We start from the raw sequence: 19,629 nt of genomic DNA on the forward strand, positions 1-19,629 counted from the left end.
ATGTCGTCACTCTTAACTAGAACGAAGACAACCACCTCATGATTTCCACACATCACTGTTTACAACTCTCTCACTTCAAAATCAAAACAAGGAAGATCACATTCTTAATACCTGAATAGAAAGTAGTAGGAAAAAAAATGACAACACAGTAAACATGTAATTAATTGTTCCTCTGTTTCCATCCCTTACTTGTTTTGTTGTTTGTGGGCTATATTTTTATCTACTAAGTAATAAAATGAAAGTTAAAGGTGTTTTTCCTCTTGTAAGCAAATACTAATAGTTCGATTTTAAAAAACTATTTGCAGCATTTATTTCATTACCATGTATTTTGCATTATTTATCCTTCATACAGAGAGATCTGTTTAGTGCCTTGCAATAAGGAAAAATTTTAAAAGATATAGTTGAAACATTTTTTAAAATATAGAAGTCTTCTCTAATATTTCTGCTGCTTTTGTGGCCATGAAGTATGTTTCATCTTTGAATCTTGATTTTCTAATAAGAAAAAATTGGGCAGAATTAAATCTGTGTTGAGAGAGAGAGCCATCTTCAGATTGCAAGGCAGCTTTTGACTACACAAATCTACTTTTCTGAGAATGAAATCCTATTGAAGTGGCTTTCCAAAATATTTTGTGGAAAGTAAGAATCAATAGATGGCAACTCTTTGGTCATGCTCCCCAAACAGGAGACAAATTCATCAGGCAGCAGGGTTTGTTCTGGAATAGTTTCATTCAGTAATGCATCTTCCAGAAGCATGGCAGTTTCCCCCTCTATTGAGTTTTGCATGTCCGGAGGACTGCATTCTCCTTGATTTAAAATGAGGCTTAATCCTTCAAGAAATAGTGTGTTACTTAGTGAATTTGTACTTGAGACAGAAAAAGCAAAATCAGGATATTTTTTAAACCTGGCATTGTTTCCCATGTTTAAGGAGTCAGCTGGTAGTTCCAGAGTTGAGGAAGCTGTTTCATCATCATTGCTGAGATGGTTTCCCTCAGGGAGAAAACTTGAAATCTGGGGTTTATACCCAGTGTTGAGATCAGGAATATATACAACTGTAGTGTTGGTGAGTAGTGACTTCTCCAGGCTCTCTTTTCTCTCCAGGCATCCTGTATTGTTTTCTTTCTTGTAGCCCATGGATTTTTCTTCTGGGAGAATGATTTCTATCTCTGTAATCACCGGATCAACATATAGGACCTGTTCACTGGAATTGTTATTCATAAATTCATTTTTTTCCTAGGAAGGAAAGACACTTTTAGTTTACAAAAGACATTTAAAGGAGCAAACTGGATAAATAAGGACTAGAATTTTGCTCTCCCTCAACTTTCCTTTCCCCCTCGCTTTTCTTCATAGTGTTTCTCTTCCCATATGAATTTCTACTTTTGTCTTGTTATTCTGCTCCATTCCAGAGGTTTGTTAAATTCTCCCAAGAAGGAATTGAAGGAAAGAAGTAATAAAAATAATCCATGCTGTAAGCACATGTCTTTATTTATGAATTTTTAAAGAGAAAGAAGCCTTTTGCTTGTTAACTTGCATATTATCTCAGTGCCTTTTAAAATTTTGGAATATTTTGTAATATTGTAGAGCTTTACTAGAAGAAAATACTTTGTTGCTTAAATAAAAGCCACCTGATATGAAGAACTGACTCATTTGAAAAGACCCTGATGCTGGGAAAGATTGAAGGCAGGAGTAGAAGGAGACAACAGAGGATGAGATGGTTGGATGGCATCATCAACTCAATGGACATGAGTCTGAGTAAACTCCAGGAGTTGGCAATGGACAGGGAGGCCTGGCGTGCTGCAGTCCATGGGGTCGCAAAGTTTTAGACATGACTGAGTGACTGAACTGAACTGAAAAGGGCACAGAGAATCCTGTTTTGCTTCCATTTGAGAATAAAGTTGTGGTAAATGCTTTGGGTTGTGGCTCCAAAGGTGGGCAGCTGCTCACAATTCAGACATGTCTGTGGTGATCAGTCAGGAGGGTGAGTGAAGAAAGTTTTTATTTGTATAAAAGCCTGATGACTTTTCTGGTAAGAGAAGGGCTCATGGCCTTTCACCTGTTGGCTGGCTTCCCAGGACAAGTAACTCCCACCAAACACAGTTATAAAATCACAGATGCCCGCTATGATGGAATGTTTGAGTCCTTCCAAAATTCATATATTGAAACCCTGTGATCATATTAGGAGATGGGACCTTTGGGAGGTAATTAGGTCATGAGAGTAGAGCCCTCATAAATAGGATTGGTGTTCTCATAAGAAGAGACACAAGAAAGCCGATCTCTCAGACTGCCATCTGAGGATATAGCAAGAAGTCAGCCATCTGTAGGAGAGCTCTCACTAGGAACCACATCTGCTTGATCTTGGACTTCCCACTTAAGCTGCCCAGTCTGTGGTATTCTATGGAGCAGCCTGAACTGACTAGACTACCACCTCTTAGTCTTTTGGCAGAAAGCAAAACCTCATCTGAAGAAAACCCTAAGGTTTATTTCTAATTTATTTCTAATTCCAAGAGCTCAGGATGGGAAGGAAGTTTGGCAAAAGGAAGACCTTGAATAAAGCAGGGTGAAATATCATTCAAATTTTTTCAACTCAGCCTCCCCCAGGCCTTTGCTAGGTTTGTGTTGGGAAGGGCAGACATATAGTCATGGATCAGATGTAGTCAAAGGAACCAAGAGTAAGGGGGTGTTTTCCCCTCTTCAGGTTGGCAGCTGAATGGAGAAGCACATAGGGGACAGACCACAGTGAAGGACACAAAGGAAGAGGAGAATCTGATCACAGTGAGGTCAGGGACAATTGTCTGAGTCACAGAATGTTCCTAGTTCCCCAGGATAACTTGTGGGGGGACAAGACAGAGTGACTCAGTGGAATGAATATCAAGACCACAGTATTTATCAGCTACTGTTTACTGACTGTGTACTTGCCCTTCAGCCAGTTGTTAACTACTTTATTCTATGTATGGGTTCAGTTATTCTAGACCACCCCTCCACTATGTACAACATTACCTCCTTTAGAGTCAACCATGTCCACACTCTTTCCTTTAAGTATCCAGTGACAAGGATCCCTCCTCCTGCTCATGGTAGGCCTTTCCTCCTCAAGCCTTCATAGTCTTACTTGATCAATCCTCGCCCCCTCTCTGCCACCCCATACTAGTCCTCTCAAGCCCACCCAATTTAGTACAAATACAATTCTGAGTCCATACTGCTCTGAAGCTATTGTTATACATAGGTTGCATCAGTACCATCAGTACTGAGAGCATTTGACCATGTGTCAGCATAGCCCCTTTCTTACTTCTCTTCCAGTCTACACTCATCAAAAGATGTCTCCATGCCCATTCCCACTTCCTTATCTTCTATTCACTTCTAACTGAACCTCTGGACAGACCACCGGTGACCTGCTCCTTGTCATATTCCATAGGCACATTACACTCCTTATAAGCCCTCTACAAAGTCAGCACCGAGGACCCTTGCTTAATGACACTTTGCCCACCCCTCACAATGCTAATTTCTCATAGTAGTTTTCAAACCCTTAACAGTGTTCTCAACAATGGCCGTGTAGTGGATTCACATGGGAAACTTTGAAGATGCTGACACCTGGGCCTCCCCACGTCAGCCCTCCCCCCAAAGATCCTGGATTGTGGCCTGGGAATCAGGATTCTAAAATGCAATCAAGGCTGAGAACTGTTGTCTTAAGGACTTATCTGGGGCTCTGAAAGGAGTTGATTAGTGGGCTCACTAGATCTCCAGATAGAGCCACTTCTACTTGTTTTGCAAATACTTGTCTACTTCAACATCATTTGAACAAAGGATCCCTAGGCTAAAAATAAACTTAAGCTTGAAAACTGTTGGTTGGCAGAATGAAGTCTGAGTTCCATAACAAGGCCTCCTGTTCCCTGATCCCACTCTATGTGCGGTGCTTAGTCACTTTAGTCATGTCTGACTCCGTGCGACCACTCTGCATTCCCCCATTATTCCAGCCACTCCTCACATCAGATGTTTCCACAAAGCCACACCCAGCAGGCTCTTCTCACCTCTGTACCTTTGCTCATGTAGCCTCTCTATTTTGAATGTTCTCTGTCTCTCCTGAGCAGTTCCTTCCCATCTCTTAATATATTTCCTCTACACTCTCATCAGGTTTGGTCTCATTTCTTTCACTATACTACGTTGCTGCATTTCAATGCTTAGATGATGTGTCTGTCCAACCAACTGAGTTTTGAGCCCCTCGACAGCCAGGCCAGAGAGCCAGAAAGTGTAAGAGCACACATAGCAGATTCTTCCCGCTCCTCCATAACCAGCAGCTGCTCCTTCAAAACCTGCAAGATCCCCTATTGCCTCAGGGTCTTCCTGGGACAGCCTTCTATTCTTTGCTGAACTGGAGACCCGGCCTACCCCTGGTGACACCATCTGCCACGATCTCCTCACATCCATCTTCTCAAATTCCACTGGGTCTCAGGGGCAAAGTAGTGTCTTCCTTGGGCTCCACCTGCTTCTCCAAGTCATGTAAAACAGAAGCCCCTTTGTGTCTCTGAGGCTCCTTCTATTGAGATTTTCTTCCCTGTTTCTTCAGTCTCTGGGGACACCTACCAATTATTTGGCCACCAAGTGGCTCTGGCACCTGGCTTACAATCTTATTCTTCTCTTTTGAATGGCATTGCTTCTCTTTTCCATCTCTTTTTTCTTCCCCTAATCCATTCTCTCATCTCTCTTAAGTATGATCTGAAATATGTAAAATTTTATTTCTGCATATGTTTATACAGTTGTGCAAATATGTACACACATTTATTTATTTGAATGGAAATTCTACTTTAACTATTGGACTGCGCTGTTGGTCTCAGCTGCCGTTTAGTTTGTACTTAATGGTGTTTGGTTACCTGAAGTATTTCCACAGCTTTACTGTTTTCCATATTAGGAATATCTTCATAGAGACACTTTGGTATTAGCAATAAGATTCTTCTTTTAATTCTAAAAAACAAAAAATGACACATTATAATAAGTATCTTACTTGAGGACTGGTGCAGGCAATCATCTTGGAGATTAGGAAATAAACTAGAATAGAATGCATAATAAAAATTAAAATTTCCAATGCACGAACTAAGATTTCCATCTTCTTAAAAGTTATGTGGGAAGTTAATTCAGTATCTTTTCAGATTTTCCTCTTCTCCATATTGCTCTGCCTCTAAGGAGTGGGAACATTCCAAAACACTCACGCTAGATTCAAGATAGGCAGGAGAGCCACCCGGGAAGTGAAACTAGACATGCGTTAAATATGGCAAACCATTATAAGTGGAGACGTTAGTGTGGAAACGTTTGTAAAACTTAAGGGATAAATGTAAACTTTCCAAGGGGAGCATAACCATAAAGAAATATTAAAGAGGAGAATGTCATACAAGAAAACTGTAATATGTGAGCTCCTCTAATTGTAAATAATTGTAAATAAGGTTGAGAGAGTGGTAGCCACTAACTTTCCTTATAAGGTCGGAGTAGGAGCCTGGAGAAGTTGTCTTGCGGTTGTATGGCATGTAGAGAACACCGGTTTTTACTTCAGTCGTGTTCTTATTAAGGATCTCTGGGGTTGTGTGACAGAAATAAAGAAGAGGGAGAAGCCATGAACACCCGACTTTTCCTCTGAAGCTACCCCTTGGCACTGCCACTGTGTTGAAAGCACTTTCTACATTTATGTAAACACTGATTTGAGCAAAGAGGTTGTCTCAAGAGCTTAGCTTGGGAGCTTAGAAGAGACTACAGTGAGCTCTGGCACATTATTACATGTTAACAATGCACCACACAGATCAGGCTTGCTTATCTGCTTATGCAGCTTCTGTAAGAACTTCAACTAATTAACAATCAAAATGGCTGCACAGACTTTGCTAGCTCAACTTGACCTCGAACTGTAGCATAAAAGTAGTTTCTTTACATATATTGATACAACGTTTTATGGTACAGTTTCTTCTACTATTTCATTATCCTTTAGCATACCTAAAATAAGACCAAATTGGTAAATTCATGATACTGTAGAAAAGTTTTTTAACAGCATGCTGGTACAGTGAGGAAAAGAGTATTCATTCAATATCACAGTAATCCAAGTCTATGCCGCAACCAGTAACACTGGAGAAGCTGAAGTTGAATGGTTCTGTGAAGACCTACAAGACCGTTTAGAACTAACACCCCAAAAAGATGTCCTTTTCATTATAGGGGACTGGAATGTAAAAGTAAGAAGTCAAGAAACACCTGGAGTAACAGGAAAATTTGGCCTTGGAGTACAGAATGAAGCAGGGCAAAGGATAATAGAGTTCTGCCAAGAGAACGCACTGGTCGTAGCAAACACCCTCTTCCAACAACACAAGAGAAGACTCTACACATGGACATCACCAGATGGCCAACACCAAAATCAGACTAATTATATTCTTTGCAGCCAAAGATGGAGAAGCTCTTTGCAGTCAGCAAAAACAAGACTGGGAGCTGACTGTGGCTCAGATCATGAACTCCTTATTGCCAAATTCAGACTGAAATTGAAGAAAGTGGGGAAAACCACTAGACCATTCAGGTATGACCTAAATCAAATCCCTTATGGCTATACAGTGGAAGTGAGAAATAGATTTAAGGGACTAGATCTGATAGAGTGCCTGATGAACTATGGACGGAGGTATGTGACATTGTATAGGAGAGAGGAATCAAGACCATCCCCATGGAAAAGAAATGCAGAAAAGCAAAACTGCTGTCTGAGGAGGCCTTACAAATAGCTGTGAAAAGAAGAGAAGACAAAAGCAAAGGAGAAAAGGAAAGATATTCACATTTGAATGCAGAGTTCCAAAGAATAGCAAGGAGAGATAAGAAAGCCTTCCTCAGCGATCAGTGCAAAGAAATAGAGGAAAACAATAGAACAGGAAAGACTAGAGATCTCTTCAAGAAAATTAGAGATACCAAGGGAACATTTCATGCAAAGATGGGCTCAATAAAGGACAGAAATGGTATGGACCTAACAGAAGCAGAAGATATTAAGAAGAGGTGGCAAGAACACACAGAAGAACTGTACAAAAAGATCTTCACGACCCAGATAAACATGATGGTGTGATCACTCACACTCACCTAGAGCCAGACGTCCTGGAATGTGAAGTCAAGTGGCTTTAGGAAGCATCACTATGAACAAAGCTAGTGGAGGTGATGGAATTCTGGTTGAGCTATTTCAAATCCTAAAAGGTGATGCTGTGAAAGTGCTGCACTCAATGTGTCAGCAAATTTGGAAAACTCAGCAGTGGCCACAGGACTGGAAAAGGTCAGTTTTCATTCCAATCCCAAAGAAAGGCAATGCCAAAGAATACTCAAACTACCACACAATTGCACTCATCTCACACGCTAGTAAAGTAATGCTCAAAATTCTCCAAGTCAGGCTTCAGCAATACATCAACCATGAACTTCCAGATGTTCAAGCTGGTTTTAGAAAGAGCAGAGGAACCAGAGATCAAATTGCCAACATCTGTTGGATCATCGGAAAAGCAAGAGAGTTTCAGAAAAACATCTATTTCTGCTTAATTGACTACACCAAAGCCTTTGACTGTGTGGATCACAATAAACTGTGGAAAATTCTTCAGGAGATGTGAATACTGGAACACCTGACCTGCCTCTTGAGAACCTGTATGCAGGTCAGGAAGCACCAGTTAGAACTGGACATGAAACAACAGACTGGTTCCTAATAAGGAAAGGAGTACATCAAGGCTGTATATTGTCACCCTGCTTATTTAACTTATATGCAGAGTACATCATGAGAAATGCTGGACTGGAGGAAGCACAAGCTGGAATCAAGATTGCCAGGAGAAATATCAATAACCTCAGATATGCAGATGACACCACCCTTATGGCAGAAAGTGAAGAAGAACTAGAGAGCCTCATGATGAAAGTGAAAGAGGAGAGTGAAAAAGTAAAGCTTAACATTCAGAAAACTAAGATCATAGCATCCAGTCCCATCACTTCACGGGAAATAGATGGGGAAACAGTGGAAACAGTGGCTGACTTTATTTTGGGGGGCTCCCTGCAGGTGGTGATTGCAGCCATGAAATCGAAAGATGCTTACTCCTTGGAAGGAAAGTTATGACCAACCTAGATAGCATATTAAAAAGCAGATACATTACTTTGTCCACAAAGGTCCATCTAGTCAAGGCTATGTTTTTTCCAGTAGTCATGTATGGATGTGAGAGTTGAACTATAAAGAAAGCTGAGTGCTGAAGAATTGATGCTTTTGAACTGTGGTGTTGGAGAAGACTCTTGAGAGTCCCTTAGACTGCAAGGAGATCCAACCAGTCCATTCTAAAGGAAACCAGTCCTGAATGTTCATTGGAAGGTCTGATGTTGAAGCTGAAACTCCAGTACTTTGGCCACCTGATGGGAAGAGCTGGCTCACTTGAAAAGACCCTGATGCTGGGAAAGATTGAAGGCAGGAGGAGAAGGGGATGACAGAGGATGAGATGGTTGGATGGCATCACCTACTCAATGGACATGAGTTTGAGTAAACTCTGGGAGTTGGTGATGGACACGGAGGCCTGGCGTGCTGCGGTCCATGGGGTTACAAAGAGTCAGACACGACTGAGCAACTGAGCTGAACTGGAGGAGAATGGGCAATGGGGCTGCTAAAACAGTAACACAATTCGTATCAAAGTGATGAATTCAGACACTGCCACACTTCTCTTCAGAGTGATTCAGGGGGTTTATTTGGGTAGAACTTGAAGCAGGTTACAGCTTAACTACTGTGAAGAATCCAGGCACAATAGACAGGCTTGAGGCACATTGAGAAGACAGCATAAGGAGAGAGAGAACATGGGCTGAGATGTCAGCTGCCTCTGGACTCCTGGCTTAGTGTTTGGTGACCTTGGTTTGAGCACACTTACCCTCTCTACACCTCATCTAAGTCATCTAAGTCACTCAGCTTTTCTGGCAGCGTCATTGCAAGGATTAAATGAATGACATTTGTAAAGAGTTTGGCATGGATAGATTCCCTGGTGCTCGGTTGGTAAAGAATCCACCTGCAAAGCAGGAGACCCTAGTCTGATTCCTGGATGGGGAAGATCCCCTGGAAAAGGGATAGGCTACCCACTCCAGTATTCTCAGACTTCTTTTGTGGCTCAGCTGGTAAAGAACCTGCCTGTAATGCGGAAGACCTGTGTTTGATCCCTGGATTGGGAAGATCCCCTGAAGAAGGGAAAGGCTACCCACTCCACTATTCTGGCCTGGAGAATTCCATGGACTCTATAGTCCATGAGGTCCCAAAGAGCTGGACACAACTGAGTGACTTTCACTTTCACTTTTTGGCATGGATGCATACTCATTAAATACTGTTCCTTTTGTTTTGTCTTTCTCTCAGGAAAAGTGTTGATGAATTTTTAAAATAAATCACATAGTTGACTACATTTTGATGGTACAAATATATGGTCTAAATGAGAAAACAAATTCAACAAAAACCTACCCAGTTCGAAGTGATCTGTTAAATATCCCAATCAAAGATAGAACTGACAGCATAACAGCAAAGAAGACCATTCCCAAGAAAAGTCCAATGTCTTGTTTCCTTTTGTCTGAAAGGAAAGAAAAATAATTTTAGCTATAATTTCCATCTTGGCTACCTGATGTGAAGAACCAACTCGTTGGAAAAGACCCTGATGCTAGGAAAGATTGAAGGCAGGAGGAGAAGGGGGCGACAGAGGATAAGATGGTTGGATGACATCATTGACTCAATGGACATGAGTTTGAGCAGACTCCTGGAGATGGTGAGGGACAGGGAGGCCTGGCATGCTGCAGTCCGTGAGGTCACAAAGAGTCAGACACGATTGAACAACAACATGTGATACCAGAATCACTGTTCTCTCTATTCTGCTCCAAGTGAAGGTCATTGATCTCAAAGGAAACAGGAAGATGACATAAAATTAACCTTTACCTTGGGCTGTAAAGTGACTGCCATTCCAAACTGCACAACAATGTCTTTTGTTTGAGAAGATTGGGTTGCATGGATCTGAGGCCAGTGGGTTTCCAGAATTGAGTCTCTGGCAAATGTGGTCAGTGTTAGACATTTTTTATGAGTTTGTGCTTGCATATTTTATATTAAAAAAAGTGTAGTGATGAACCTCATTTGGTTTGTCTCACACAAGTGAGAATTCCCAATTGCTTGTGACAGAGGCTAAAGCTGGCCACAATCACAACTGAGGATTTTTTTGGTTTGTTTAACCTTTTGTACAAGACAGAAGTTATGTACAGTTTGTCACCATTCTTCAAAATTTACTGTTCATAAATTTCTTCCTGCTGAAAAAGGGCACTCTACTTAGAACAATATATAAGAGTGAAATTCAAATTGTCATATATTTTGCACTGATATTTTATTTTAAAAACAATGCTTCTTTTGAATTTTGAAGTAGAATTAATCACCTGCATCTTTAAATAAATAATATATTCAACATGTGTTACCTGCCAGGCTCATCACATTTTCTCCCTGCTGCTGCTGCTGCTAAGTCACTTCAGTCATGTCCGACCCTGTGCGACCCCATAGGCGGCAGCCCACCAGGCTCCCCCGTCCCTGAGATTCTCTAGGCAAGAACACTGGAGTGGGTTGCCATTTCCTTCTCCAATGCATGAAAGTGAAAAGTGAGAGTGAAGTTGCTCAGTCATGTCTGACTCTTAGCGACCCCATGGACTGCAGCCCACCAGGCCCCTCCATCCGTGGGATTTTGCAGGCAAGAGTACAAGAGTGGGTTGCCATTGCCTTCTCCGCATTTTCTCCCTAGTACATGAAAAACCCTATCTTCTGTTTTCAAATGTAGACCGTAATTGAGACATGATTTGTCACATGGGAGTTGTATCTAAGCCATGCTATATATGGTCTCCTTCCATCTTCCTTCCTCCCTGTGACAAATGTTTATCAGATACTTACTACGTGACAGGCACTGAATTGGCCCTACCCTAGTTGTTTCCCAGCTGCACCTAACATACACCTGGGGGTCTCCAGGCTGTCCAGCCCCTCTGCTAAAGCCAGCTGGTGGGCTGGGGTCAATGTGGCTTAGTTCACTCCTAGTCCCTCTGGGGTATGGAGTTAGTGTTTTCCTAGGACTGAAATACTATTGCTGAGAATTTCAAGCCACTAATGGGAGGACTGCCCGCCAGATATTAGAGCCTAGAAGATGATGGAGAATCCCTAAGTTAACATGGGATCAGGTAAAGAGGTGTGAGGAGTAGAGCAGAGTGACCAAAAGTACAAGCCGAGATACCTGGGTTTCAATTAGATGCTGCCATTTATCAGCTCTGTAACCTCAGAGCGTAATAATGAACTTGCCAAAGCTCAAGTTTCCTCTTCTATAAAATGCTTTCTACCTATTAGAGCAGCCGTGAGTTCCTAGCCTCCACAGTTCTCACAGCAATATCAAGGTGCTGATCTGTGTGCTAAGTCTCTGCTAAGTCACTTCAGTCGTGTCTGACTCTGTGTGACCCAACAGGCGGCAGCCCACCAGGCTCCCCCGTCCCTGGGATTCTCCAGGCAAGAATACTGGAGTGAGTTGCCATTTCCTTCTCCAATGCATGAAAGTGAAAAATGAAAGTGAAGTCGCTCAGTCGTGTCTGACTCTTAGCGACCCCATGGACTGCAGCCTACCAGGCTCCTCCGTCCATGGGATTTTCCAGGCAAGAGTACTGGAGTGGATTGCCATTGCCTTCTCCGCTGATCTGTGTAGGCATCTGTAATTAGGGATATTTACTGAACCTAAGCACTTGGCTCATAATTGATTCACATAATACAAAATTTAGAGTACCCTTACATTGCTTCATCTTTATAACGCTTACTACCACCTTATTTTTCTTATTTGGTTTGTCGTCTACCTCCCCCCAACACACATTCATCTATCTAGAAGAGAAACTTCATGAAGACAGGGGCTTTGTTTGTCTTTTTCACTGCTGATCCCCCAGTACTCAAAATAGTGACTGGCACATAGAATATGTGCCTGGCGACACAGAATATTTTTGAATAAATAAACAAAAGTCCAAAGAACATCAATATCACCTGCAAAAGTTTTTATACTATACCTGCCAGATTTCTATGCAAGGACATAAATGCTACACAACCTGATCTCATATCTTTTTATGCCTAAAACATTTTGGTTTGCTTATCAATGGAAAATACCTAGTCATACTAACAAATAAAATGGAAGCTGGTTTGTGTAAGAGAAAGAGCAGAATAGACTTCAGGATTTGAAAAACCGGATTTGAATTTTAGTCCAAACAAGTTCCTCAGTGTCTCTGAGTTCCAGTTTTCCCATCTGTAAAACAGACTCAACGCTTAGCTCAAGAAGTTATTTTGAAGATTGAAAAAGATGAAGTACATGAAACTTTTAGCACAAGGTAAACACTTAAATAATGATATTTTTTAGGAAGAATTTTTGAGGTCTTGAGGCCCAGCACCAATTGAAATGAACATGTTTCTAACCCAGAGGAAACGCTGGCAGAATCTACTTAAAACACTCCTTAAATTCAATTTTGAGCATATTTTTGTTGGTTATTTTCCTATGTAAATCATGTGGCATATCTTACCAGAAGTAAGGTGTTTTTTAAAGATGGAAGCAATTAGAAGTCCAGAATTCTGAGTATCATGTTGGAATGATTTCATTGTGACCTGAGGACCTTAAACAAAAAGAAAATAGTGTTAGCTTTTCATTCTTTGCACTCAGGTTACCCAGTTTCCTGTGAGTCTCTTTACATGTTTGGAGATGAATAAAGTAAACCAGTAACTTTAATAGACTGGAAAGATGGAGTAAAAGCCTTCTAGTGTGTGTGTCTTTTCTTCCTTTTATTAAATTGGATAAACCCCAAAGGAGGAAACATTCAAAGGACGATAAAAACTACCTGGAGTTTGTAAGATTTCAAGATGTGTCCACTCATTTCATGAGACTTCTAGGCAACAAATACCAAGGAGCTTTATTTCATTCACTGAGCCAGAAGAAAATGCACAACCGGTCTCTACTTGATTCCTTCCAATAGGTGATGCAATAAGGTTTAGGTTTCCTTAAGCACCTCCAAGATGTGACACTTTTGCTTTGCATAATCTTCAAGATGCTGTTGGCAAACAGCATCTTGGCTCCATATAAGAAGCCCAGTTTTAATAGTAGCAAATGAAGAAACAGACAAAGGATTAATCTCAAAAACATACAAGCAACTCCAGCAGCTCAATTCCAGAAAAATAAATGACCCAATCAAAAATGGGCCAAAGATCTAAACAGACATTTCTCCAAAGAAGACATACAGATGGCTAACAAACACATGAAAAGATGCTCAACATCACTCATTATCAGAGAAATGCAAATCAAAACCACAATGAGGTACCATTACACGCCAGTCAGGATGGCTGCTATCCAAAAGTCTACAAGCAATAAATGCTGGAGAGGGTGTGGAGAAAAGGGAACCCTCTTACACTGTTGATGGGAATGCAAACTAGTACAGCCACTATGGAAAACAGTGTGGAGATTCCTTAAAAAACTGGAAATAGAACTGCCATATGACCCAGCAATCCCACTCCTGGGCATACACACTGAGGAAACCAGATCCGAAAGAGACACATGCACCCCAATGTTCATCGCAGCACTGTTTATAATAGCCAGGACATGGAAGCAACCTAGATGCCCATCAGCAGATGAATGGATAAGGAAGTTGTGGTACACATACACTATGGAATATTACTCAGCCATTAAAAAGAATTCATTTGAATCAGTTCTAATGAGATGGATGAAACTGGAGCCCATTATACAGAGTGAAGTAAGCCAGAAAGATTAAGACCAATACAATATACTAATGCATATATATGGAATTTTAAAAGATGATAACAATAACCCTACATGCAAAACAGAAAAAGAGACACAGATGTACAGAACAGACTTTTAGACTCTGTGGGAGAAGGCGAGGGTGGGATGTTCTGAGAGAATAGCATTGAAACAAGTATACTATCAAGGATGAAACAGATCACCATCCCAGGTTGGATGCATGAGACAAGTGCTCAGGGCTGGTGCACTGGGAGGACCCAGAGGGATGGGATGGAGAGGGAGGCGGAAGAGGGGATCGGGAAGGGGAACACATGTAAATCCATGGCTGACTCATGTCAATGTATGACAAAAACCACTACAATATTGTAAAATAATTAGCCTCCAACTAATAAATATAAATGGAAAAAAATAAAAAGAGAAGAAGCCCAGTTTTGATTAGCAGACACTTTGAGGTTATAACATAAGGTTGGAATGCTATTCATGACTTCCCTCTGCTCCTTCCCTGCTGGCAAGGATCCTGGCCAGCCCTGTCTACTCATAAAGGCTCTCAGAACACTGCTAATGAAAGCTTCTGACCAGGGTGGGGTCATCTAGCTTCTTTGATAGCTAACTCATTTTCAGTCTGAACTCAAGAGTCCTGGAACTTCCTCACCCACCTCCTCCCTCCTGATAATTAAAAGCTGCCTGAGGTGATTTCAAGGACATGATTCTCCCAGTTGATGGAAGATGTTCCTAAAAGTGGTTCTAAGCTCTGAATCCCCAAGAGGGTCTCAAACCCTGTGTATTCAGTCATTCTGATTTTAGTGTTCAAATTCTTCTTTTAAAAGAATTACAGTGGGGGTCAGGGAGAGATCACAACTTGAGATGCTTTAACTGCTACAGGGATATCACAGGCTTTGTGGCTGGGGCAACTCTCTTTGACAAAAATATCACAGAGTTCCAATACAAAATGTCCCTATGGGTCTTTGGAAATGATTATAAAAGGCTCATCTGGTTGCAAACACAAGCTCAACTGAAGAGGAGTCTTCTAAGAACCATGGGTAGGGATTTTAGGAGATGAAAACATCAGAAAAGCCAAAAGTTCTTCCTTGTGTTTTTATCTTGCTTCTCCACAGCAAGAGGAAAATGTTTCACTCTGAACTGTGCATGCTGTATGCTCAGTCGCTTCCGTCGTGTCTGACTCTGTGCGACCCTATGGACTGTAGCCCGCCAGGCTCCTCTGTCCATTGGATTCTCCAGGCAAGAAAACTGGAGTAGATTGACGTGTCCTCCTGCAGGTGATCTTCCCAACCCAAGGATCGAACTGTCATCTTTTTATGTCTCCTGCATCGGCAGGCGGGTTCTTTACCACTAGTGCCACTTGGGAAGCCCTACTCTGAATTGTGACAAATCAGAAACCCTTTTTGGCTCCTCAGTGTTTCTGTAAATCTCTTTTTTCCCCAAGCGTGTGATTCCATCACCAGTGGCCAACAGCCAAGATTATTCATCTAATTTTAAGAAAAATATTACATTAAAATGTAATACAACTTTCAGTTTGGCAGAATCATAGGTTTATAGCATATGTTGCTGGATTATTTTGTTCTCACTTTTATTATTTTTGAATTAGCATTTTATTTAAAAATAATATATAGTGTTGTTAGCTTTTAAACACAGGTTAATATAATTCTGCTGCATAAACTACAGGTGGTTATTTGGCAATGAAACATCAGTTATTAATTTGCATCACATAAGAATAATTTTCATATCTGACTTGGGCTTTATTAGCCCTAATAGAGAAGAAAAATAATATCCTTTAGAGTCTTTTGTTATCATAATTTCAAATTGACCAGGTTAGATTAATGAAGCTATTTAAAAGACGTGCTTAGTTGTGAGAAGGTAATTTCATAAAGAATCATGTATCTGAAGTAAGACAATTTATAAGCAAAATTATCAGAGAAGAAATGGAGTCAGTGATAAAAATTTTTAAGCATGGGACTAAAATGAAGCCATGTAGACTATATTCTTCACGGCATACTGCCACCAAGTGGCTAGGTCATTTCTTTTTAAATCACACGTAATATTTTTCATTATAAAAGCAATAACTATAAAAAGAGAAAATAATTTTAAAAGAAAAATAAAACAGAAGGAAAAAAAAAGCCCTAACCCCATCCCCTTAATCCACCTTCCATGACTAAAAACATTGTTTATATCAACTCTAATGATCAGTGTATTGCCTAAAACGCTGGAAAAAATCTCACAGTATTTTTGTTATTTGTTTAATGTCTGTGGTATTGTCTGTAAAGAGACAATTCTGTCTCTGCAGCATAATATTAAATTATGCTTATTACTCTCACAGCACATATTTGAGTAAACTCAGAAACCCCAAATCATCTCTAATTTGGTAAGAATTTTTATATAATTTATACACACTGACATTGGACACTAGAGTTAGTCTTAACAGAAGGGAACGTGTTTATAGGGAGTCTAGAATTTTTTTTTTAAAAGATGCAGTTTCTTATTCTTGGACAAAACTAGAAGCATAACTGCATTCTTTGGTCCACTGAATACCAGCTTAATTTAATCAGATCTACTCAAAAGGAATTAACTTTTGCAATAATGTATTCCATCTGTGTCTTACGGATAATGTCAAACTAGTCTCCTCAGCCTTTTCCTCCACGTCTACCATGGGGCAAAATGTGCTTTGTTATTCTTTTAAAGTGATGATTTATTGAGTACTAATTACTTTCCAGATAGTGTACTAGACTTTACATGCTTTCTCATTTAATCCTTATAACAACCCAATCAGGTAGATAATACTGATGTCCTCATTTAAAGATGAGGCAACAAAAGCATAATAAGGATAAATGACATGTCCAAAGTCACCTAGGCAGCGATCCAAGAGTAAAAATTCCTACCTGGTTCTGGCATGTGATTTATGCTGGTCGCTGGCTCCATTAATTAACAATCTCCCTTTTCTATCAGGATGGCTGCAGGTGGGGCAGCTGAGCCAGCCCAGCAAGCAGAGCTCGCCTGTTGATACTTAGCCGTTGTCCCTGGGAGCTGGCCAGTGTGTTAGAGCTGCCTGGCCTTGTAGGGCTCAGGACGCATCTCAATGGCCTATGGTTGGACTAACCCACTGAGCACTGATTCTTAGACTCTTCCAGCCTTGAGTTATTTTCTTCTGAATATCAACTATTTTATACAAGCTATGGTGGCTCAAACGGTAAAGAATCTGCCTGGAATGCAGGAACTGCTGCTGGGGCTGCTAAGTCGCTGCAGTCGTGTCCGACTCTGTGCGACCCCATAGACGGCACCACCAGGCTCCCCCGTCCCTGGGATTCACCAGGCAAGAACACTGGAGTGGGTTGCTATTTCCTTCTCCAGTGCTTGAAAGTGAAAAGTGAGAGTGAAGTCGCTCAGTCATGTCCGACTCTTAGTGACCCCATGGACTGCAGCCTGCCAGGCTCCTCCATCCGTGGGATTTTCCAGGCAAGAGTACTGGAGTGGGTTGCCATTTCCTTCTCCGGCAATGCAGGAGACCCAGGTTTAATTCCTGAGTCAGAAAGATCCCCTGGAGAAGGGAATGGCCTCCAGTATTCCTGCCTAGAGAATTCCATGGACTGGGGAGCCTGGAGGCCCACAGTCCAAGTGGTTGCAAAGAGTCGGACACGACTCAGCAAGTAACATACACACATGCTAACTATAGGATGCTTGAAAAAGATAGAAGAGTATGAAAAATAAAATACAATTTTGTATTTGTTCAAAAACTAGAAACAATCATTTTTTTATATCTGTTAACAGTCTTTGGTGTATATCTATGCCCTGGTGGAGATCATGCTCTTTACTAAATGTTGTGTCTGGGTTTTTTTTGTTCAATACTACATCATGAACATTTAAAAGTTTTATCAAAACTTGTTCACAATCAAACTACTGGCAATTAAATATTTCATCATGTTTACACTGTGTTTATTCTCTCACTCTCCCATTGAGAAACCGTATAGCTTGGTGATTTCAAATAACAGCTTTGGATTTAGATGAAACTGTTCAAATCCCGGCTCCATCATCTGAAGTTGCATGGCCCTGGGCAAATTGCTTAACTGCTTTGTGACTCAGTTTCTTCATTTGTCAAATTAGATAATAATAATAATGCTTCATTGTGAGGTTTAATGAGATAGTTCATACAAAGTGCTTAGTACCATGGCTTATACAAATTAAAAGCTTAGTAAGCATTAGCTATTGCTATTATTGGACTTTTAGATTGATTCCAAATTCTTAGTTTATAATTAGCTTTTAAATAAATTTTGTGCATCAAACTTTTCGTATCTCTACTTATTTCTTAAGGCTAGATTTCTATAAGTGGAATTGTTAGACCAAAGGGCCTAGATATTTTTAAGGCACCTTTATTTTTGTCCTTACCAGTCTTGGTGTTAGAGCCACACTAACCAAGACCTGCATCTTAGAGCTTTGACCAGAGCTGACATAGGGCCCTTTCTAGACCTTTCCTTCCAAAGTTTCTAGGTATTTTAGTAAGAGAAGTCATACTTAAGGTGTGTTTTTCAAGTTAGTGAAGGTTTTTTTCCCGTTTTGTTTTTCTTAAAACATAAGCATCTCCTTTTGATTTCTTTCTTTTTATTCTCCTTGTTCTAATATTCTCAACTGTTTCACAGCATTTACATGCTATCTTCCTAGGCCAGTTTAGTTTTATGGTTGGAATTCAACATTATTTGGGCCAAGGGTAAAGATTTGACTATAGTCCATGTCAGATGGCAAAGAAAAAGACAGTAGGCAGAACTATCAAATAGGCACCAGAAGCTCTGGGCAGAGAAAAGGATACGTCAGAATAAACTTTTTACCACGCCTTGAAAAACAAGTCGAACAATGAATCATTTCATGAGTTACCATGTCATCCTCGTATATTAAGGATAGGAGGTCATGCCTAGACATATTCAAGGGATTATCTTCATGCTTATATCCCCTACATTTGAGGGAGAAGGTAAGAAATCTGTGTATGGCAGTTGTATCATTAAAGAGAAAGGATAAGAGAAGGAAAAGGTAAAAAACGGCAGCCACCTAGACATTTTCTTGAGTGATATGGATCTAACAGAGGTGAGGATCTGATATGAAAGTGTAGCAAACTCTGTGTGCAAGCATGGACAGCTTCCAATTTTACCTAGTGGTTCAGGATTCTTCAAAGGTGCAGCCTGGCTATCAAGCCCAGCATGTACCTGTTCCTTAGTCTGAACAGTCTAGTGGACATTTGCCATTTTTCAGTTACCCAGCTGCAGGACCTACTTCTTTGTGGGCATCCTAGAGGAGGTAGGAGGTGGGTAGGGTTTCCCACTGTGGTAGCCTCAGTGGAGCAGAGAAACCCTCTGCCTACCCCATCCCACCCCCTCCCCGGCCAGCAAGTAGCTGCAAGCAGATGACCTGAGCCTCACTCATCAGATGCCCTTCTCCCCAACTCACATAGAACACATGGCTCCAGGAAATCACTTAGAATCCAATATAGATGCAGCAGCTGTGCCCAGAGTCTGGAAACAGCAGCCCCAGTGGAGTGTCTGGGGCGCAGGGAAGCAGTGGCAGTGAGCACAGTGCCAGTGCAGAGTCCTCACAAGTGTCTTCCCAGGCTGAGATTCTGGCTGTGCTTCTGGCCGCCCCCATCCCTTGCATCCTATCTGTGACATTTCACCAGCCTTTCTACCACTTTCCAGCCGTTGTTCCAATAATTAATTCCTTTTCTGCTTCAGAAAACCAGATTTTATTTCTTTTGCTTATACCCAATCACAATGAAAAATTCTGTAGTGGGTAAACATTGCAATTTTTGGTAGTGGGTGGTTAGGTGAGGAGACATGGAAGGACAAATATTGACCCCACAAAGATGTCCATG

The 19,629-nt window shown here is 41.0% G+C and overlaps 1 protein-coding gene across 1 annotated transcript in view; it reads right to left on the bottom strand.

Annotated features, from left to right (window-relative positions):
• Positions 1-225: 225 nt before the first annotated feature.
• The window catches only part of IL23R (interleukin 23 receptor), a 67,183-nt gene continuing 47,779 nt past the window's right edge, over positions 226-19,629 (bottom strand). Inside the window, exons 8-11 of the mRNA XM_043876033.1 lie at positions 12,541-12,630; positions 9,443-9,548; positions 4,860-4,950; positions 226-1,230 (exon numbers count right to left, since the gene is read on the bottom strand). Coding sequence (XP_043731968.1) covers positions 580-1,230; positions 4,860-4,950; positions 9,443-9,548; positions 12,541-12,630 — 938 coding nt within the window. The 3' untranslated portion in view covers positions 226-579. The remainder of the gene's footprint in view (positions 1,231-4,859; positions 4,951-9,442; positions 9,549-12,540; positions 12,631-19,629) is intronic.

Source organism: Cervus elaphus, chromosome 20 (genome assembly GCF_910594005.1).
Source record: "Cervus elaphus chromosome 20, mCerEla1.1, whole genome shotgun sequence".
Taxonomy (NCBI): domain Eukaryota; kingdom Metazoa; phylum Chordata; class Mammalia; order Artiodactyla; family Cervidae; genus Cervus; species Cervus elaphus.